We start from the raw sequence: 22,158 nt of genomic DNA, 5'->3' as shown, positions 1-22,158 counted from the left end.
CCAGGTCCATATGAAGCCTTGAGATGACTGCAAACTTGACCAACAGCTTGACTGCAACCTCCTTTGAAATTGAGCCAGTCACCAGCTATGCTATATAGCAAAATAACTAATTAGCATCCTTAATGCATAAAGAATTCCCATGAATGAATATGGAAAGGTAATCCACAAGAAAAATGGGCAAAAGTTATAAACTGGCTTTTTGCAGAAAAGGAAACACAAAAGATTTTCAACTTCATCAATACACAGGGAAAAGCAAATTAAGACTACAACGAAATGCCATTTTCATTCACTGAATTGATAAAAATTGAAAAGTCTAACTCCTAAGTGTTGGCCAGGATATGGAGCATAAGTAACCCTTATACACAAGTGGCAGGTATGTAAAACTGTTACAATCACTCTGAAGGAAAATGTGGCATTTTTTAAAAAATTGAAGATAAATATAACTCACAAACTAGCAACACAGAACTCTTATCATCAGTAAACATGCATATGGATGTACACAGCAGCACAAGCAAGAATCAAGAAAAAGTGCAAATGTCCATGAACAGGAGGATGGTGTCAGGTGTAGGGTACAGGGTGATGTAATGTTACACTACACATACTAACATGAACTATTCACAAACATGGATAAATTTTAAGAGCATTGAGTGGAAAAGCAAGTCTCAGAAGAAGATACCATGCAATATTCAAAATATTTGAAAGTGAGATGCTAATAATATATAAATTATATATGAACCAATAAGTTAATATACATCAATGTGCAAATCAAGTAAAACAATACCTTTGATTCTTTAAATACACTACATAATAAAACCTAAAGTGATAAAAGCATAAATCATTCAGCAACCACTAATAATTTCCAAATCATTTCAGAAAGCTGGGCTGATGTAATTTTTGTTTCACATGGCTCTCACCAGCTGACAGCCTCATTATCTGACATAGGGCTGCAAACTCTTCCAGTGACTTTCCCCCATTCAACTAACAGTCATTAATTTACTAATGTGCTGTTTGGCACCTGAAGGGACATGCGGCTGATCCCCATCTTACCTCATCAGACAGGATAGTGCCATCTGGGTGCTGGCTACATGCCAAGAGCCAGTGGTAGGAGGTCCCAGCTAGAGGAAGAATGGTGGGGTGGAGGGAGGGAGGAAGTACTAGTTGGGTGGGGATTGATGATCTTGGTTGCCAGAACTGGGAACTTGTTTTACGTCTGTCTCGTTCCATACCCAAAACTGGGTCCCACGTTGGCCAAACAAGAATGAACCAATGATGGGTGAGATGTCAGTTATGATTCAGGACAAAGAAGGGGATATCAGAGAATAAATAACTGGGCAAGTCTGCCAGAGCTTCTGCTGGCCCTGAGACAGAGCAGCTTGGTCAGGCCAGTGAGTGTAAACTTGCAGAGATGAAGAGGGCAAACACGATACTCCTCTCTGGAGACCAGCCAAGGGAAGATGGGGGAGAAAAGAGCAGGAGTTGTGCTATCACCTGGGGAGAGCACACCCTTCTGGGTATGAGAATCCTGGTACAGTCACTCTCCTCACACCTCTTCAGTGCACAAGGCAGGTCACCCTCCACCACAAAATAAGCTGTCAAAATGTTAAAAAAAAAAAAAATCTGAAGGGCTATCACTGCACCACAAAAGGCTAAGTCCCCAACGCTTGTGCCTACCCACACTCCCAATCTTACCAGCTGCTAGCAGAGCTTAGACACATCTCCCCTTGAGCAGGATGAGGCATATCTTTGGGAGGAAGAACAGAAGAGATCTTCAGCTTGGTTACGCAGGTTCCTCTTCCACTCAAGGGCTTACAAAACCAGAAAAGATTTCCCCAAACCTGAAATAATAGTAAATCTATAGCAAGCCCTTCAGCTTTGTCTCCATTGCTCAAACCAGAAATACATCACGAAGTATCGTGTGGTTTCTGAGAAACCACATGTACTGGAACTTGATTTTACTAGTTTCTCGAATTACTGTTTACCAATCAGTATGGAAATACTTCAGTATTTAGCATTAACCATGGTTTTATCAGTGTGCACTGGCTGAGTATCAGGCCTGCACATACAGAGTATGACAACATCTTTACTCGAAAACATGGAAAGCTAATCAGGTTTAGGAAAAAAATACCCCTGTGGTAACATAAAGAGAAACTAAGAAAACAAAAACTAAGAAATTCAGGATAGTGGTTATCCTTGAAGGAGAGGACGATGGTAATTTTCTATTTAAGTTGGGTGATAGACTTACATTTATTATGTATGGTTCATAACATACACATACTTTCCACAAGTAGTTTTCCTCAGGGTTGACGTTCTGGGTTTACCGTATCAGCTCGTTGCATGCTCCCGTTTTCTACAACAATGCCATCACCATCTTCCAAAAATGAGTAAGAAATCCTGTCAAGTCCTGAAATTGTGCTGAAATAAAGACATTTATGTCTCCTGAGTTTCCCAATTGTACCTAAAGAAAGGAATGAGACTAATTTGATGTGGCTTGTTCTTAGGATCTGGGTCAGTTGCCCATTACATTTTCTCTTAAATGCTGACAAAATTACCCAGTACTTTTAAGAGTTGTCAAACTTCCCAGAATTTACCGTTCACATTTTGTATTTCCCCACCCCTAATCTTTTGGCACCTCTTATATTTTCTACAGTTTCTTACTCATTTGACCCCAGGTATATGAGCTCATTAAAATAGGTTTGTTGTTTCTTTAGTATTTTTTCATCTAAATGAATACCTTTTCACAAAGAAAATCTATCCTTTTCAACAAGTCTGGAGATCCTTTCTCTCGTTAATATTGTTATAAGGATGTTATCTTTCCCTAGCAAGTAGGCTTTGACTTCCCTGATCTCAATTCAGATAGTAAAAGCCCTTTTCATTGTTTTGAGTTTTTGTTGTTGACACTGTTTTCCTGCTATTTTGTATGTGTCACTACTTCCAAGCTTGGCATGGATCTCTAAATTTTAATCACAACAATTGCAACCCCTCATTGTTCAGGATCAACCCAGAGTTTTAGTATCTTCTGGGGTTTCTAGAAGTTAATAGTCATGGTTTCATATGTGCCCTTTTAAAAAGCTGAGCCTTCTAAAATTAAGACTTCCAAAAATGACAGATGTGGACATTATTGTGACAAACATTGCCTTTCCATGCTTTGAAATGCCAGGAAGACACAGGTGCTCTCTGAACAGGAATTCAAGCAGAAGCACACTAAATGCTCACCAGCACGTGGGTAGATCAAGCTATGTGGTATAGGGACACTTTTTATGGATGCAGAGGATAAGATGGTGTAAAAGGAAAGTGCACAACATAGCTATGGTAAAATATAAGATTAAAAAATCCAAATTATTACACTCAATTTAAAATTACTCTAAAGAAACAGTTAACTTTTCTTACCTTTAGGAAAGCCTGAAAGAAACTGAATCTAGAATAAAATTTCCAAAACTGCTTTGCAAAAAAGGTCACCCGACACAGATGCTTCCACTTACGGAACTTGTCATCTACTCTGTATCATCAGGAATTCAGCACATCCAAGAACAAAATCATTAGAACTCTTTAGTTCACACAGGAATAAGAGATAACACACTATACACCTTAATTGACCATGAAAAGATTGTTTTATTCCATGAAAATATTCTCAACAGAGAACACAATCTTAAACAAAGCATTTACCATTAAATCAACATGTGCACAAAAAGAGTAAAAATTACTGAAAAATTAAAGACTTCTTTTGGACGATTCACATGTTCAAAATTTAAGAATGATTTAAGAATGATTTAAACTGTGCAAGTACAAATGTCTGTCCTATTGTAATAACCCATGTACAGGTTGCACTATTCCACATGAAGGATCCTGCCTCCTACGGAAGCAAATCCTGCTTTGAGAAAAACAAACAGTAGCTTGAAAAGAACAGTTAGTCCTTACAAGAAAGCCTTAAACTTTGCCCTCTGTGGCTGTCAGCCAAAAAAACACAAGCACTTCAGGCTTTGTACAGAGGACAAACACAGCCAGATCACATTTCCTCCTCATTGCTAACCTTTAAAATAAAAATAGCACTAGATTTTAAAACTACTTTATGTAGTCTGTCAGTATTGAATAATGTCACATTATATAAATAACCCTGTAAAGAGATTCAAAGTCTAAACTTTATAGTTTACTAGCCTCAAAGGTAATACACTATATGTCAGCTGTGTAACAGGGGTGTACTTGATCTTATGAAGGCATTAACTTCCACACAATTGTCATTCAGCTTTAGTATAACTGGTAGTACGATTCAAATAACACTGGGGAAAAATTATTAAAGCAGTCACACAGCTTCTAAAATATTGCTTAAAATCCAATAATACACAGACCATTTCACGTTGTCTTCCCTCAAAACAGTAACGAACAAAATTAATGAAGCTTCTGTAGTACAAATGCCTCCCCCCCACCAACCCATGCCCATCTCCCTATTAAACACCACTAAGAAATTAGTTAAGATACAAGTCATTAACAGAATCACAAATGCGAGGCAGGACAACATGAGCAACAGGGGCACTAAAGACAATTATATTTACAAGTATAAACATACAGAAATTTCCATTTTACAAGTAAAAGTGCACATAGATCATAACAAAGTTTCACTAAATTGTATCTGGTTCAAACAAAAGCATCACTTGGAAACAGACTATTGTTGTAATAATCAAATAAGAACATGGTCACCCCAAATTAAAACACAATGGGGGGGGTCCATAAAACTTCTCATAAAAACACTGAGTAAAGTAAAATGGACTTGGACATGTCTTTAGCTTGATGCATAAATTTGAAGATGCACCATCCAACAAGGTAGAGCTCTAAAAGCCACCTACCAAGGCTACATCGGCATCCGCAGCAGCGCTGCCGAGTGAAAGGAGGTCGCACTGAGTTGACACATAAAGCCCTTTGTGGGATACTGTAGTGGTAGTGTTGGCAATCAACAGATTTAGGCACTCTAGTTTAAGGCAGCATTTGAATGGAAGCAGCTGACTTCTGACAACAGTTCTTTGTCTTGAGGTGGTGAGTATCTTGTGTGTTTATTATGCCAGGATTTCAGTGCTGACTACAGGTTCTTCTCAGGCTGAGGTGAAGATGCATCACGTTTCAGAGTTCTTTGAACTGGGCTGTAGGCTAGAGCAGAGATGTTTTCTTTTTCTTATCATAAATACTTCAGGTTCACAAACTACTTCTTCAAAATGCCAAAACCGGAATGTTTGCAGTGGGGAAGTTACAGCAGCGTACACGAATACTAGGATGGAAACATTAGTGCTGGAGATGTCTGACAAAGTGACTCGCACTACAAATGTAAAACAAAACAAAGACTTTGACAAGAACGAGGGATTATAAAGACATGCCTGAAAAATCTAGCCCAATCGCTCGAGACATGCAACAGGATGTTAAGCAAGCACAGAGGTGGCGCAGGCAGACACTGACAAATGGCAAGGGTTCTAACAGACAACGGGTCTAAAAGCCAATTAAAACAGAGCTGGGATAGAGGGTCCTGTTGGGACAGCCAAATGTAAGACAAATGTCGTGACAGCTCTGCATTCTTTCTGATTTAGACATCAGTAAAAGAAATGGAAAAAAAGTTAGCCACTTTGGGCTTTTTTTCCCTTTATGTGAATAATTGTAAATGAAGAATTTAAGGACTCGTATTACAATGATTCTTTAAAACAATGTATGGAAATGATAATGAAGTTAGTAAAAAAAAAAAAAAAATGTCTGCATGCACTCATGCAACTTGCTTCTCTCACTCTCTGTTTGAGCCTGACAACTCTAATACCCTCCCCCTAAAAGCAGCTGCATGTAACCTCCTTCAACATCTTGCCCATTTCCTCAGAAACCCTCTTCAGGAACCTGTAGTCCAGGAGGAAAAAGAAAAGAACAATTACTGAAGACCTTTGGTAAGACCAAAAGGGATGTTCAGTTTAAAGTGTCTGTCCCAAATGTCTAAAATCATTTTAATAGTCAGCTATGTGAGAACACCAGAAAAATCTGGACGTGAGCAAAATTAAGGACCAGTCTCTCAACTGCTTCCTCACTTCACTTCCCCACACGACCAGCACTGCACAATCCTAATACAGTATTTTCTAACAAATGCTTATTGAACTTAATTGGAAAAAAATAATCTTGAATTGATGATTGAGCTAAAATGAGAAAATGTCCTAAATGGTGATACAGATATAGTCCTGCAACCCAGTTAGTCAAAAAAGTTTCTTTTCAAAGCAAAATTTGCCAGAACTTCCCTTCAAGATTTCCTCTTGGTTTATTTAGAATCTATTTTTCCTATGTATAATTGCTAAATGTTAAATATCACGAAAGTGGTTATTTCCCAAAAAGACATTTTCAAGATAAAAAAATACAGGTGTTAATCTGGAAGGAAGTCTGTACATCATTGAAAATTACTAGTATACTAGATGAAAATATTTTCAGGTCTCAAAAGAAAACCATTTTATTCACATAAGAGCTAGACCAGGTTGATTTATTTTACAGGTCTCTCGATTAGCCTACTACTAAAACAGATTTATGCTCGAGGTGTTTGTTTTCTTCAAGAAACCAAAGCTAAGAATAGGGAGAAAAATGAAAATGATTGCTCTACCTTTTCAATTAGCAAACTGTTACTTTTCTTCCTGGAAACTGTAGCTACAAAAATTCAAACTCCTAGGCCAAACCACTCTTTTGGGAGTTAGCTTTCAGAGCAGTTTTACTTATTTGAATTCACTTACAGTCACTGTGTTTTCTGAAGCAAAGTGTGTGTGTTGAGGGAGGAGCGCTTCCTATATCTGGATTCCTGCCCAACAGATCAAATTCTATGACTTATAAGGCAGAAAAACACAAATCTTTCACAGAGACTTAAGCAGGACATAAAGCAAAAGGCATCAATTAAGCTTCACACCGACGTCACTCAAATGGTAAAACATCAAGAGAACAGTTTCTTGTGGTAATATTCACATCTTTTAAGATCGAGCCTACACTCAGCTCACATAGTGAACAACGTATCTTGGATGCCTTTAAGTTTTCTTATGTTTTCCCACCCGTTGAGTGTGTTTCCGTTTTATGTTATCATTCCTATGTCATACACGTCACAAAGCTGCCTGGTTAGTTTAGATGTAAGTTACTGCACCTTTACTGTTTTTCTCTAGAGTTACATCTATGTATGATGTGGGAACGTAGCCTTCTTCACCGTTCTGTCTCCGAGCTCTTGTCCATCCATCACCTTTGTCTTCCTCAATAATGTATAGAACTTCACCTTCTTTCATTGCCAGGGTACCTTCATTATGTCCTAAATGAGAGTTTTCATAGCACAAGCATAATTAAGTGATAATTTCAAATAAATGTTACAAATACAACACAAAAAACGACATGAAACCCTACCAGATTTCAATGTACCTAGAACCAGGAGCCCATTGACTCTCACTAGCAACAGCTCTATAATGCTTTTGTAGTTTACCCAACACTTTCACATACATTACGTCACTGGAAATGCATAAGAACCCCAGGAAACTGGCATTAATATCACTCCCTATGTAAGAGATGAAGTATCTGAGCTACAATGACATTATATGATTTGACAGGATACTCTCTTATTTCACTACTTCACCTCTTTTCTCAAATTTGAGTGGTGTTGCTATCTAGAAAATTCATGAGATGTGGATCAGGAAAATATTTCTAGACTGTGGGAGGGTGGGAAGAAAGAAGAAAAGAATATAGTTTGGAGAGGGAACAGAGAAAAACACAGGTTCAACTCTGGTGATGGTGGATAGTCAAAGCCGCAAAGCAAACTTTCTTTGAAATCTCATCGGACTCAGGGCTGTCTTTCTTCTCCACTGCCAACCACTTCCAACCTGACTAGCAGTAACAGTTTTCACAAATGAATCTTCATTTAACATATGCTAAATTCTCTAGATAACATTATGGCAAGATCTTATTTAATACTATTTTCTCAGAATGAGGGGTAACTAAAAACTTAACTTTATTTATTTTTTTTAAAGATTTTTATTTATTTGACAGAGATAGAGACAGCCAGTGAGAGGGGGAACACAAGCAGGGGGAGTGGGAGAGGAAGAAGCAGGCTCCAAGCGGAGGAGCCTGATGTGGGGCTCGATCCCATAACGCCAGGATCACACCCTGAGCGGAAGGCAGGCGCTTAACCGCTATGCCACCCAGGTGCCCCTAAAAACTTAACTTTAAAACCAACACAATGGATGGATGGAGAAGGTCCTTAAATCATATACCATTTTATAACAAATGATTTGTGAAAGTGTTACTCTGCTCCTCTGTGAATTGAGGAAAAGGATTTTTCACAGTCCAAGAGAGGAAGGGCAACAAAAATCTGCGAGAACCACAATGTCTTCAACCATCACAGCGGAAGGAAGTCAGAAGTGACCACATTCTCTCCTTCTCTCACTTGAAAACACGGCCTGTAGAGTCTGGATATAGTAGGGACATTCAACTATGCCATGTACCTTGCACCTGGTCTCTCAACAACAGCAAATTACAAGGAAGAGCTTAAAGTGGCATCTACTAGCTTCCACTTCCTAGGCTGAGCTACATGCTCAAGCTGCTTCAACTATGATGAGTATATGTAGTATTGGTAAGATCTCTGGGGACAATTCTGTATTGACCAAAGCTGATAATTAAAATCTGTACTAGGATGCTGATAACACAAGTAATTTTCTTTCAGTGTCATGTACAGAAGAAAAACCTCTATTTGCAATACAGTTAAAACAAAAATATTCATACTAATGAGCTGGGATTACAATTTGCTGACAATGAATTATATAACTAAGGACACTAAAGTGCATGATTCAATGCACGTAGATTTTAAGGAACCAGTTTTATCAAATACAAAAGAAAATCATACCATCAAAAGGGTAGATAGCTTTGCAGTGTCCAATAGCAGGCAAGGGATCATCGTCTTCAAATTCATCATCAAACTCATTGTGGTGACCATGTTGCTGGGGTGGCCCACGGACTTCTTGGTTTGCATCATCAGTGTAACTTCCCTCGGGACTATAAAAACATAAAAGTATACCTCATCAAGTATCACAAACATGGGAACTTTTTATGCTATCTACAAGTTGAACTCCTCAGGATCAATTCCGAGAACTAAATATAATGACACATTTATTTTCTTAAATCTTGATGACACTCATAAATTGCTGGTAATACAAAATGCTTCTCTGTTGAATTTCCTGAAATTAAAAAATTACAATGTTCTAGGCATATGGCATGCATTCAATAAATATGTCTCCCTATCACTGGGTCCAGAGATAAAAGGGGAGAAATGTAGGGGTCACTCGTCTTTCATCATCCCGGATTTATCACCTCCTCTTTTGGCAAAAGAACCTTAAAATTCCATAGTGGACCCACCCAGACCATGTTCAGTTCCCAGGCTTCAGGTAGAGTTTTGCCCTGGCTCCAGAGGGCCCATCTCAGCACAGCACTTGTATGGTCAGAATGAACAGTTCACAAGTAGGCTTATAACCTGATCAAGTGGAATAGATTCACAGAGACTTTTCTTTAGGACTGAAGAGAAGCTCCCTCCCTGCCTTCTCCCCTGGACTTGAACGTGGAGAAATATGAGACCACAACTTTGGAAGATCATCCTATGAAGCCAACATAGTGGAAGGCAGAACTGTGAGGTGGAGAGAAAGTTCTATCATCTGAGTTTCTAGATCAAGCTCTCCCTAAAGCAAGCCAATAAAATCCCTTTTTATTTAAGCCAGTAGGGGTAGAGTAAAAGCAAAAGATTGCTAATAAAGTTAACTTCCAATTAATCATGCTAACAAGGAAGTTAGTAAAACTCAGAAAATTCAAAAGAGCAGGTAATCCAAAGGTACTTTTTTTTCTTTAAAATATTTTTAAAGAGAGAAAAATGTTAATTTTGCTAAAGAATCAAATGACTGAATAAGATAATGGGAAAATCCGTATGATTAGAAATTAAAAGCACTTTCAGTATGCCTGGAAGCCATGTTCTTAAATAACACAAACCAGAGATTAGATTACTTTAATCTAGGTTTTACCTAATAATAAAAACCAGTATATTTGTATCTCTTGATATACTAAAGATAGGTACTCTTTCAAAAGGTGGTAACATAAGAAAAGAGAAGGAAGAACTAACACTTGTCAAGCACATACTATTCCGAGGTATTTTACTACGAGGTGCTTTATGTACATTATTTCATTTATTACTAATAACCCTGTATGATAGGTATTTTAATCTCTATTTTATATTTTAAGAAACTGAGGCACAGAGATTATTAAAAATGAACTTGTTCAAATTACACTGCAATTAAGTAGTAAACCAAGATTTGATACTAGATCTCTCAAATTCTAAGGAATATCCTAATTTATTAGATGTTAGTGGGGGAGGGGGGAAGACATATACACAGAGGGGGAAATGTCACAAATGGTATGAAAACATGGAAACTTAGCAAAATGCCTTTTAGAAGCTCTGATTCAAACGAACAATACAGATTTCTATTTTTTTTCACAAAACTTTGGGCAACTTAACAGTTAAATTCTTCCTTGGCATAAGCCACCCAACTCCCAACTAAACGTTGGAATCTTCCCAGCTCGGAGGAGCCTATGCCTCCAGACTATAGCTCCATGAATTTTCTGTTCCTACCTCTGTTTTTGGATGCATGACAATCTAGAACAGACCGGCAAAAGGAAATTTCATATTTTACCTGTAGCTACTACAAAGAAACAAAAAATCATTTAGGGTCATAAGACTAATGTTATTAAAAGCCAAACCTGTTAAATCAGGGAAGAAGTGTATGAAGTTTAGGACAAAAAGGTGAGAAAACTTTGAGGGAAAAGAAGAAATACAAATAGAATGCTAAAAGTGACCTTTCTCGTCCCTGTGTTACAAGATGATTTATGTCACTGCTATGTCTTCTGTCTCCTCTCCCACCTGTTTTGCCTTCAACTTCAGAGAGCCAAGCCTTAGGAAAAAAAATAAGTAAAACTGAGCTCAATAAATATTTGCAAAAGCTCTTGACATAGTCTATATTTAAAATGTGCTTTAAGTTTTTATAATTATGTAATTCTTAGAGAAGAGAAACCTTTATTCCAGTTTGATCAATGATCAACTTTATAGCTGGTAAGAACAGCATGTTTAGTTTTACATAGTTTTAATTAGGAAAAACTTGAATGAGGAACTAATTCCAAAGATTATATACCATAATGATTCCTTTTAGATCATAAACCCTAAAATTAAATAAAAATCTGAAGACGAAATTGTAGCAAAAACCAATCCATCATAATTAAGTTTGTAAAAATGATTTTACCTTAGACAACTGCAAAACAATAAACCTACCTCATTCTTGTGGATTTCCATTCGCAGGCGGTCAATGTTATTCATGGTCTCTGCTAATTTAGGCTGCAAACTCCCTGGATCCCCCATTTGTGGATTTTTCTCATACACATCTTTCATTTTGTTGAGCGCTTCTCTGGAAATGGGAAGGAAGTCACAGAATTAAATATTCACTTTATATGTTCCCAGATAGAAGAGTTTCATTTAATTCTGGGGACTCTCATGTAGCCTAATCTTAAAAGAGTCCTATCTCTTTAAATTTAGTCAAACATTACCTGCTTAAAGATAATCTGCATAAAAATGATAATGTATACAGAGTAATATATGGAGACAAGTCTTTTATCATAGCATCTTTGTCCTCCCACTCAACCATGACAGAAACAGGAATGCCATCTTTCACTTGCCCCTCTCCCAGTTCATTCATCTATCTCTTCTTCATTTCTCTAATCACATCACTGCTGGTTATACCTCAATCAGCACTCTGTGACTCCCTCTAACATCTGACATTATTGACTAACACTCTAATAGTTTTTTCCATCTTAATTTTCTGGAGGTGACATTTCCTTTTCCCTTCTCACCTCTACTGTCTCATCTCCTTCCCTGACTCCTTCTCTACCTCTGCTCAAATTTTAACTGTGTTACATAAAATGACAAAAGGTTTCTTCTCACCTCATCCTACACTCATTTTTGAGAATGATCTCTTTTTTTTCTAGTTTTGAGATATAATTGACTCTCAGTATCTTCAGAGGATACCCCAATATCTCCAGTCTTCTTTCTTTCCTAAGTTCTAGACACCCTGAACAAGTATCCTTTTTGTGGTCTGTCTGGTGCTGTGTTTTTTAAAATTTTGTGCTCTTTGTTGATTTTTCTTTTTAAAATAAGCCCCTAAGTGTAGTGAAGTATCGTCTAGTGTTTCTAAGTGCAAGAAGGGTGTGAGGTGCCTTATGGAGAAAATACACAGTTAGACAAGCTTTGTTCATGCACTGAGTTACAGTGCTATGGGCCCTGAGTTCAAAGTTAATGAATCAACAATATATATTATGTGTCTTCAAACAGAAACACACATAAAACAAGGTTAAAATCTGGGCACCTGGGTGGCTCAGTGGATTAAGCATCCAACTCTTGATTTCAGCTCAGGTCATGATCTCAGGGTCCTGGGATCAACCCCTGTGTTGGGCTCCATGCTCAGCCGGGAGTCTGCTTGAGATTTCTCTCTCCCTCTCCCTCGGCCCCTCCCCCCAACTCATTCTCTCAAATAAATAAAATCTTAAAAAAAAAAAAAAAGGTTATAATCAATCAGTGGATGAAAATGTGACCAGGGGCTAAATGGAGCCTAAACCTGTATTTTCCATTTTAGTATTCACTAATTCGGTGTTCACAGTGACTTTACAGAACATTACTACAAATAATGAGAATCGACTACATTACAATATTTAAGATTAAGCATCCTATCATACCTGATGTACAATTCTTAAGATCAAAACTTCAATCACTTCTACACCTGAAACTAAAGTGATATTGTGTGTCAACTATACTTCAATAACAAGAAAAACAGAACAAAACACTAAATCTGGAATAAAACTGCCTGAGGTGCGAAAAAACAAACACAAACCCCAAAAAACCTTCAATCACTGATGCTATAGTTTAAGCTCCAATTTTATCTTCACTATAAAAGCAGATAGTAAGGCACCAATTCACTGTAATAACCCTTTATTCATCATAACTATGCGTTCATGAAAACAAAATAGAACTAAAGGAAACTTTTTATAAAATTGAAAAAAAATTACAGCTACGAATCAATGAATCTGAAGCTGTTAAGTAATCAAGTATCGTTTGCCAACACATTTGCTGCAAACAAAACAATTAAGCTTTAGGTTTCTATTGAACTCAATTTATATATCGAAGCAAAATGAAATGTATCGAAGTACAAGAGACGGTTAGTGTTGGTGAAACTATTCTTGATAATGAATCATCAAACTATTTTACAATATTATGGAAAGCATAAATATAGACTATTGGCACCCAACAGGTAAGATGCAACCTAAGAAACTAACATTTCCTTTTTATGTGTGACTCAGCAACCATAAAATTTTTCAAAGTTTAGGAGTTTATTTTTCCCTCAAAAGATATTTCAATTAGGATATATGATTTTTAAACCTTTTATACATCACATTTAAACACATCATTCAAAGTTGACCCCTTAAGGAATAATATGGTAGAAAAGACTTAATGGAAAAATACTTTTGGTCTGATTCTTTTTGTAGTTCTCTGTTAAGTTCATCGATGCGCTGCTGCAGCTTTTTACGCCTCTGTTCTGGTGGAAGATGACTGAAATCTTCTAGTGCTGGGCCCTGAAAAGGGAATCTAAATCATTATAAAAGACATCTTCAGGAAATTTTATTTTTTAAATATACCCACTATAAAATAAAAATACATATCAATTTTAAGTTTACTTTCAAATTAGCCCCCAAACAACCCTTTTTAAGGAGAAATCTAAACAGATTATGTATGTTAATTAAAACTGTATTGAAGAAAGAGCTTGAATTCCAGTCAGTTTATAAAATCATGAAATAGAATAAGTAAAAATATAACCAGATAAAGAATACTGATAATGATCACTATCACATTATTTTCAGGTCTTGGCAGTTAAATAAATACATATGAACCTTCTTACAGCAACAACAACAAAATGGAAACACATAACATTTCTCACCTATACAAATTATTCTTTTATAGAAACATCACATGGCCAAATCAAATACTGCGAATGTTGATTGCAAATATGAGAAGTTTATACAAATAAGCAACTTACCTCATGAAGATAATCTAATTGGTGAAATATATTGTAATATTGCATAGTCTTTCAATGATTACATTTATTAAGCCACTCTTTAGAACCAAAACATACCTGATTATTACAAAATGTAGAACTAGCCACTGTGTGAAATGTAAGTAAGCAATTATTCTAATAAGGAGTTTATTTTCAATTATCCTCTTGTATACCCTAATAATATCCTCCAGTTATTCCTGAAAGAAAGATAATATCCAAAAAAAGATGGGGTCCTTCTTTAAGAAAGATGCTTGATGTTTGAAAATTTTTTAATGTTTTAATATACAAGAAACTACAAGAAAAAAGTACTAGTATTTAGATGTAAACTTCTGATTCAAAATATGTCTTACGCATCTTAAATGCTAATCATGTCAGTCTTATCTTATTAGAGCTTACACAACAGAGCCAATATTAGCAACTATTGATTCCATTTACTACAAACCCATATTTACATAAGTGTTTATACACTTCAAAAACTGATGACATTTTTCTTTTGGTGATTTTAGGAATATGCCAGTTCATTTTTTCAAGTATTGTTGAAAACACATCCTTGCTCTTTGGACCACTTATGCCTATAATATATGCTAAGTAGCTTTTATTTCACTCTCTATAAAAAGGCTTCCCTGACTTTTAAAAAAACTCACTTTTAGGATGGAGCCATGATCAAAGGTAACATTTAATTAATAAACAATCTCCAGAATTTTCCACAAGTTGCCTACACATTACGGATATTTAACAAGCTTGCCTTAAAAAAAGTAGGGCATCTTGTCTAAGTGGCTTTTGTTTTTAACCTACCAGGTAGCAGAAATAAGAATCTGTCAATCAACTAAATCTGACCTAAATAAATGAATGGCAGAATTTCCTATACAAGGTGCCTTTAAATTTAGTGGTCAATTATTAATATAAGTTGTCAAATTTAACTTAATTTCAGGTACAGGTTTTGAAAACTATTATATATGTGCCAAAGATAAAACTTCATAATTTATATTTTTAAGAGTATTTCTTAAAATTCTGAAAAACTATTTAATGAAACAAAGAAATATATTTCAACGTGGGTTTTTTGATAGTGTTACAATAAACTCATAATTATCTATAAGTAAACCTTCCAGATTTCCACTTAACCCTAATTAAACCTTGTTCTCAAATTTACTAACAGTGGATACCTAGGCATTTCTGATATCCAATTTGACATTTTAATCTGTTCTTTTACAGAATATGAGAACACTATACTTCCTATGGATATAAAGACCTCTGAGGCATTTAACAACTTTTCCTACTACAAGGAAAATAATTTCTAAAAGGCCAGACTGCAAGTCTGAAAGAAAATTGTCTAAAAGAGAGTGGTCTATTTTCCAAAAAATAAGAAACTATGCAAGTACCCAAAGATATGGGGGTTAGGTCTTCACAATGTAGTTTCATTAATGTGTTTAAAATATATAAAGGACCATCACACACACACACACACACACACACACACACACACACACACACACACTATTTAGGTTATGTGTGCTTTTATTCCCATTCAGTAGGACAGAAGAAGAAAGCACTAACTCTCCAATGAAATTAGTAGGAAATTTTCTTTCTTACTGTTTTGAAAATCTAATGATTCTTGTGATAAATTACAAATAGAAATTAATACAATCTTTTTAAAAGATGTTAAGAAAAATCATTTTTAATTTTCCTTCTGTAAAAATGTGAACTTTTGTTCTATCATGTAACTTTTTAAAATAATGATTAACTATAATTTTATGCTCTGTAACATGACAAGGACTCCACTCAATAACATTTAAGAACTTAATGGGTTGATTACAGTTAATCACATTATTTTTGAATTTTATGACATCAAGAAGTACTGGCATATATTGGACTATGGAATAAATTATAAAAAGAAAAGACGTATACAAGGTGAAAATGTGGGGTTGTACCTTACCACTTATTTTGAATTTTTAAAAAACAATATTTTGAAATTATTTAATGTTGGCACAGTACATAGATCAGCACATAAGGCTTACCATCTTCACCGACCACTGAATAGTTCAATGGAAAACAGAAAGAAATGGTAAATTATTCACATGAAATCATAATACAGAAGATGCAATAACTTATACTTTTTTGTTACAATATTAAAATAAATCATGAACATTTCACAATCCGAACAATTTTGCCAGAAAAACAATTTTAAGCACATTTTGGGCAAAGTAAATTACTTGCAAAAAAAAAAAAATACACTGACGATAATGGGCAGATATTTTCTAAATGCAACTAAAACTCAGAAGAAAATGGAAATCATTTGATCAATAATCATTTATTTTCTTCTTTAAAAGATAATTTTTTAGGGGCGCCTGGGTGGCTCAGTCATTAAGCGTCTGCCTTCGGCCCAGGGCATGATCCCAGAGTCCTGGGATCGAGTCCCACGTCAGGCTCCTCCTCTGGGAGCCTGCTTCTTCCTCTCCCACTCCCCCTGCCTGTGTTCCCTCTCTCGCTGGCTGCCTCTCTGTCAAATAAATAAATAAAATCTTTAAAAAATAAAAAATAAATAAAAGATAATTTTTTCAATAAGTGGATTCACTTATATAGCTCTTTATTCTTAAAATACTAATATTCAAAGAGCTGAATATAAAGATCTAATATTAGCCATTTAAAAGAAATATGAAGTATTAAAAAATGAAAGGCTCTTCTCAATGCATTAAAACACCACCACAGAAATTTTTATAGTTCAAAATACAATTTTGAATTTAAATATGTTAAGGGTAACATTTCTACTTTAAGTTTTTTTAAGAAAATGTACACACACATTAAAAATACATTATCAAAATAATAACTGAGTTACCCAGATTCAAGTTTCCCATACATATTTCCTAATAGACACAACAATATGGGGTGAATGTTGCTTTGAAGATACAGCTTCTATTTTTCAAATTTTATTCTGAAATCCATTAAGCTCAATAAGCAACACTAAAAATATAATGGCAATTTTTAGAAAACTGGATAAAATTTCTTTCTGAAAATATGAAATGACATAGGCAGAGTGCTCTCATACAGTATATATAGCACTAGTGTATGTGTGTGTGCGTGTGTATATATATATAAAATCCACATCACATGGGTTAGCAGGGCTCTGCAACTGGCATCGCATCTATCAAGCATCCCCGGTAAACACGTATGCACATTTACGCACGCTTACTCACACACATGCATGCACGCGTGCGCACACACAACCACACGCACCCCTTATGACCCATAATACACCATACAGCTTTACAAAGTTAATCTTCACATTCGCTGTGTTTGGTTCAGAACCTCTAAAACTTATTTTTTCCTATTTTCTAAATCATGATGTTTTAGAGAAGGTGGGGGGATGTCAGGTAGAATTTCACATAAAAAATTTGAACTTCAATAAATAACTGACAAAAATATCTACCCCTTATCTCCAATGAATTAGCTATATATATTGATGGTTATGATGATAAGAAAGATGACATTTACTATCCATTATCTTTCCAAATTAAGCTTAACATTCTTTAGACTGTCAGTAGTTTCAGGGAACAAAACCACAAGTTATTTTGGTATCACAAAATTCCTGATAAAAAGACTAAAAGGATTAAATTTTAAAAAGATATTCATGATCTTCTTTAATGTTATTAATACAAAATAATACAGAGCACAAGAAACAAAATATGTGAAGTATTTGAATTTACCTTTTATAATTTTCCCCAGCTAAATTTCTAAGTGAAATAAAAATTATTTTTCCAGTTTCTATATTAGTATGTTTTAAAGAACACATGAAGATGATTATAAGTGAAGTATCAAATGTTTCAGTTTTTAGTTAATCTAGTTTCCTATCAATTAGAAGATTAAGTTATAATTCAATAATCTTAGATTTGGGGATACAAAAACTCAAGTTCTTTGTAAAAATAACAGAAATATATTAAAATATCTTTTAAGTAACTCATGTTCAATGCATAACTATCTTACTCTCATAAACAATTATTATGCACCTATAACTAGAAATTTCACATACCCCCACAGGTTAATAAATACACAAAGGAACTAAAAAGGAAATCAGGCCATTACAATTGTTAGATGTACTTCATTTAAAGATAGGAAAATCCTGATAACTGTACTCTGAATAAATAAAAGCTAACAAATGAATCTAGGTTTTTCAGACCATGAATAATTTAAACAGAAAACATGGACTTACTATTGCTAGATAAATCTTCCCACCCAAAAAAGGATTACGCAGCAATCTCAAATGAAATAGTTATAGAGTAAAAATTGTTTCTATATGAAGTGGTTAATTTTAGTGTGCACCAAATACCCCTTAATGGTTAGATCTTGATGTCACAGAAGGAAATTATACACCACCAGCCCTCAGAAAAGGTCTACTGGTCAAAACATCAGTCCAATATAACATTTCTCACATCCTTAAAAAATATTAGAAACCATACATACTAGGTTTAACAGAAAGAAAAAAAGAAAGAAGAGAGAGAGAAAGAAAAGAAAAGAAAGAAAAGAAAAAAGAAAAGAAAGGAAAAGAAAAGAAAAAAGAAAAGAAAAATTAGTTTTTTAGAAAAGCCAAAAATAGGTATTTAGGAAAAACAATGTAGCAAACATAGTTCAAAACAAGAGTTTCTGATTTGAACAGTACAACTCATCAGCTTTAAGAAACCTTAAGACTTATTTTGTAAGCTTAATGGACTGACATATAAATCCATGTTTAAAAAAAAAAACTGGCGGGCGCCTGCCTTCGGCTCAGGGCATGATCCCGGCGTTATGGGATCGAGCCCCACATCAGGCTCCTCCGCTATAAGCCTGCTTCTTCCTCTCCCACTCCCCCTGCTTGTGTTCACTCTCTCGCTGGCTGTCTCTATCTCTGTCAAATAAATAAATAAAATCTTAAAAAAAAAAAAACTGGCTTCTTAAAGCTTCTCTTCTTTTTGGATTTTTCTACATTGAGAAAATTCTTCAATGGCAGAAAAGTATCTCTACAGGTTAATTCTGAAACAGAATCTGATAAGCTACCAAATACCAATCAAAATGAAAAATTTCTCAATGCCAAGGTTGTAATAAACTTTCTTTTCTGCTCTATGCTCTAATCCCCTAGAGTCAATTTATCCTCATATTTTCTACCTTGCATATTGCTTTTTTCCTTTGGTATGATAATAACAAAAGGAAGAAGATTCTGGTCTCCGGGAACTGGCCCCCCCAGAACAATGTACTAATATTTAAAATTAAAGCAGTAAGTGTAAAAAAGGCAAATAATGACTAAGCGGATACTTTAAAGTTCTAGTTTATAAAATTCCACCTATAACCTTATTCAGTAAGAATGAAGATGTCACATATTTAAAAATTTAAAGACGTCTCTCCAGGGCTCACAGTTTTAACTTCCTGAACTTTTTTTCACAGAAATAAATTTATTTCGTATCACTATAACTATACAGTGTAGACTACTGTAACTGGGTCTGGTAGACTCAGTGCGTAAGATACATACACAATTACAAAACTATAGCTATAAATAGTAATTTTTCATGATTTATGTAACATTAAGTCTAAATCATCATGAAGAATAAAGAGGGAATTCTACCCTCATAACTCAAGCAACAGAAATCCCAAATATGATTTCTTAAAAAGTCCTTCACACAAGTGTTAAGGGGCTTTTACAAATGAATACAGGTACCTGTAGTGCTTGTAAATATAACACAGACTCATTCCTAGCGACTTTTCAGAATGTCATTAATCACCTATGTCATCATTCACATGCAGAATTAGGTAGGATAGATATAAAAAATGTTCATGACATTATAGGAAAAACGGAAGTCCGAAAAGGGACACCATCCACTAGAACATGTCTGCTGCATTACCGACATCACTTTGGTTTGTCATATTGTTTTAATGAAAATGCAGAGAATAATGTAATCTTGCCGTAAGCAAATATATCTTGTTCTACATGTGGCGAAAAGAGAAACTCATCTGAAGTAATCTGTAGAAAAGGCTATAAAATGTAATAAAACCAGACAGGCTAGACAGAGAAGGAAAGAGAAGACACGAAAAATAAAGAAAGAAGGAAGACAGAGAGGAAGGGAGGAGGAGGGACAGTGGGGGGTGAGTGGGCAGCAAGAACAAGAGTGAGCCCAACTACAGTGTATCACCATTAATGATTAGATTTCTTATGGTGCTGATAGACTCGAGTTCTCACCTGTGGGCTTTCAAACCTATGTTTTTCATATGTCCAAACAAATGCTCAAATTTCATAAATTTATCTAAATTATGAGCTATGACTATTACAAGCACAACCTTAAAATCAAACATATACAAGAGAAATTAGCTTCACTAACATAATGGAATAACACTAATATTTATCAGTAGTATAATAGCTGTTGCTAAAAAATAGTTTAATATCTGCTTTTTACTATTCTAAAATTTTTCATTTACAAAGAATATCTTTAGTTTTAAGTAAACATCAAAGGCTGGCCAATTTTTTTTTTAAAAGGAAAAATTCTGGTTAAAAAATACTTTTGTTTTAGTTTAAGAACACAAATTCCATGTAAACATTACTCAATATCTAGTATTTTATAGGCTTTTTAATTTACAAAATACCTACTAATGTATTATCTTACTTTGATCTACAATCCTGATATTTAACATGTCTATCTTTAATTCTTTAAATACTGGAAACTGTTTTTATACTTCTAAAAATAGGGCAATTAAAATTGAACTTGATTTTTTACTGTCAACAAAATATTTTATAAATTGGCAGAAGTCATTATTAGTGACAAATTGTTGCATGAGTAACTCCAGTGACAAATTACTGAAAGTCTTAAAAATGTAAATACATTACAAGACAATGGTGGACATATGATTTCACATAAACAAAAAAATAGCTAATACGATTGTACCCAGCACCCTCTTTATAATACCATTCTTTTATGGTTGAGCATTTCAAATGTTATAAAGAGGAGTTGTTTTTAACTTGAGGGCAGCTATACTTAATTCTGTGGTGTTTTTAAACTACATATTTATAGGAGAGAGCCTTATAATGAGGGTGGAGAGTATTAAAAGCCACACTACACACACAATAGGCCATCATGCATTTTAACCCATTATTAAACTTACCCCTCTTTTGAGGCTTCTGAAAGAAGGAATTCTGGGCTTCCCTGTTTTTATTTCATTCATACAATAATGCACGGGCTCAATGGAGAATGTGAGAAACTGGGACCCATTAGGAGTACTGGATGTGAATAAACTAGTAGGGGTTAAGGGTGGGGACTGTGGCTAATATGGAAATAAAGAAAGGAATCAATAAGCCAAATGTGCATAGTTTTTTCCTAAATGAAAATTCTATTTTTGGCAACATACTTTTCACAAAATAAATCTCAAAGTTTTCTATAAAAATAAGAGAATTAACATAGTTTTGCCAAAACTGTCATTTTAAAAAGTCAAATTTACTTTAAAAAATGTACCATTTCATTTGCTCACTTTTTACAAGCTAACATTAAAAATATAGAGTACACAAATTATAATGTGATAGAAAGCAATATGACCTACATAAAAAAAATTCTCTTCTGGTTTCTAGAATATTAGCACTACCTAACTGGTTATACTCAAACTGTACTTGTCAGAGATAAAGGTGGGAGCTACAGGTAAAGTTATCTAAATAGGTAATGTCTATTAAAATATTAAAATTGCAACTATTATCACAAATAAGCAAATTTCATTATGTTTGTGGTTTTTCTCTCAGACTGTTTCTATTTCCTCCTCATTACACCTCATTTAAAAAAAAATTCAGCAGTCCTTGTTTTTCTAAAGCTTTCCTATCTACTTTGATTTGGCTTTAAAAAAAGTCTCACCTCTCAACTTCTCGCCTGGAAAATATTATTAAAAGCATGAATAATGCTTGAGTTAATTCTAAGTGCACTTCTAAAGATATTTATAGGTATATTATAATTTGAGTTAAATTCATCTACATTCTTATGTCAAGAACAGAAGAATGAATTACAAT

At 34.8% G+C, this 22,158-nt stretch overlaps 1 protein-coding gene across 4 annotated transcripts in view; it reads right to left on the bottom strand.

The window, feature by feature from the left end:
- Positions 1-3,589: 3,589 nt before the first annotated feature.
- Positions 3,590-22,158, bottom strand: part of FNBP1L (formin binding protein 1 like) — a 103,486-nt gene continuing 84,917 nt past the window's right edge. Inside the window, exons 10-17 of one of the 4 annotated variants that reach the window (XM_034653927.1) lie at positions 21,273-21,431; positions 16,172-16,186; positions 13,568-13,677; positions 11,330-11,462; positions 10,861-10,955; positions 8,870-9,018; positions 7,130-7,288; positions 3,590-5,862 (exon numbers count right to left, since the gene is read on the bottom strand). In XM_034653927.1, the coding sequence (XP_034509818.1) occupies positions 5,855-5,862; positions 7,130-7,288; positions 8,870-9,018; positions 10,861-10,955; positions 11,330-11,462; positions 13,568-13,677; positions 16,172-16,186; positions 21,273-21,431 (828 nt within the window). In that variant the 3' untranslated portion in view covers positions 3,590-5,854. The remainder of the gene's footprint in view (positions 5,863-7,129; positions 7,289-8,869; positions 9,019-10,860; positions 10,956-11,329; positions 11,463-13,567; positions 13,678-16,171; positions 16,187-21,272; positions 21,432-22,158) is intronic. The other 3 variants (XM_034653925.1, XM_034653926.1, XM_034653928.1) reach the window with 3 other exon arrangements.

Source organism: Ailuropoda melanoleuca, chromosome 2, assembly GCF_002007445.2.
Source record: "Ailuropoda melanoleuca isolate Jingjing chromosome 2, ASM200744v2, whole genome shotgun sequence".
Classification (NCBI taxonomy): domain Eukaryota; kingdom Metazoa; phylum Chordata; class Mammalia; order Carnivora; family Ursidae; genus Ailuropoda; species Ailuropoda melanoleuca.
This window is presented reverse-complemented; position numbering and strand designations above follow the sequence as displayed.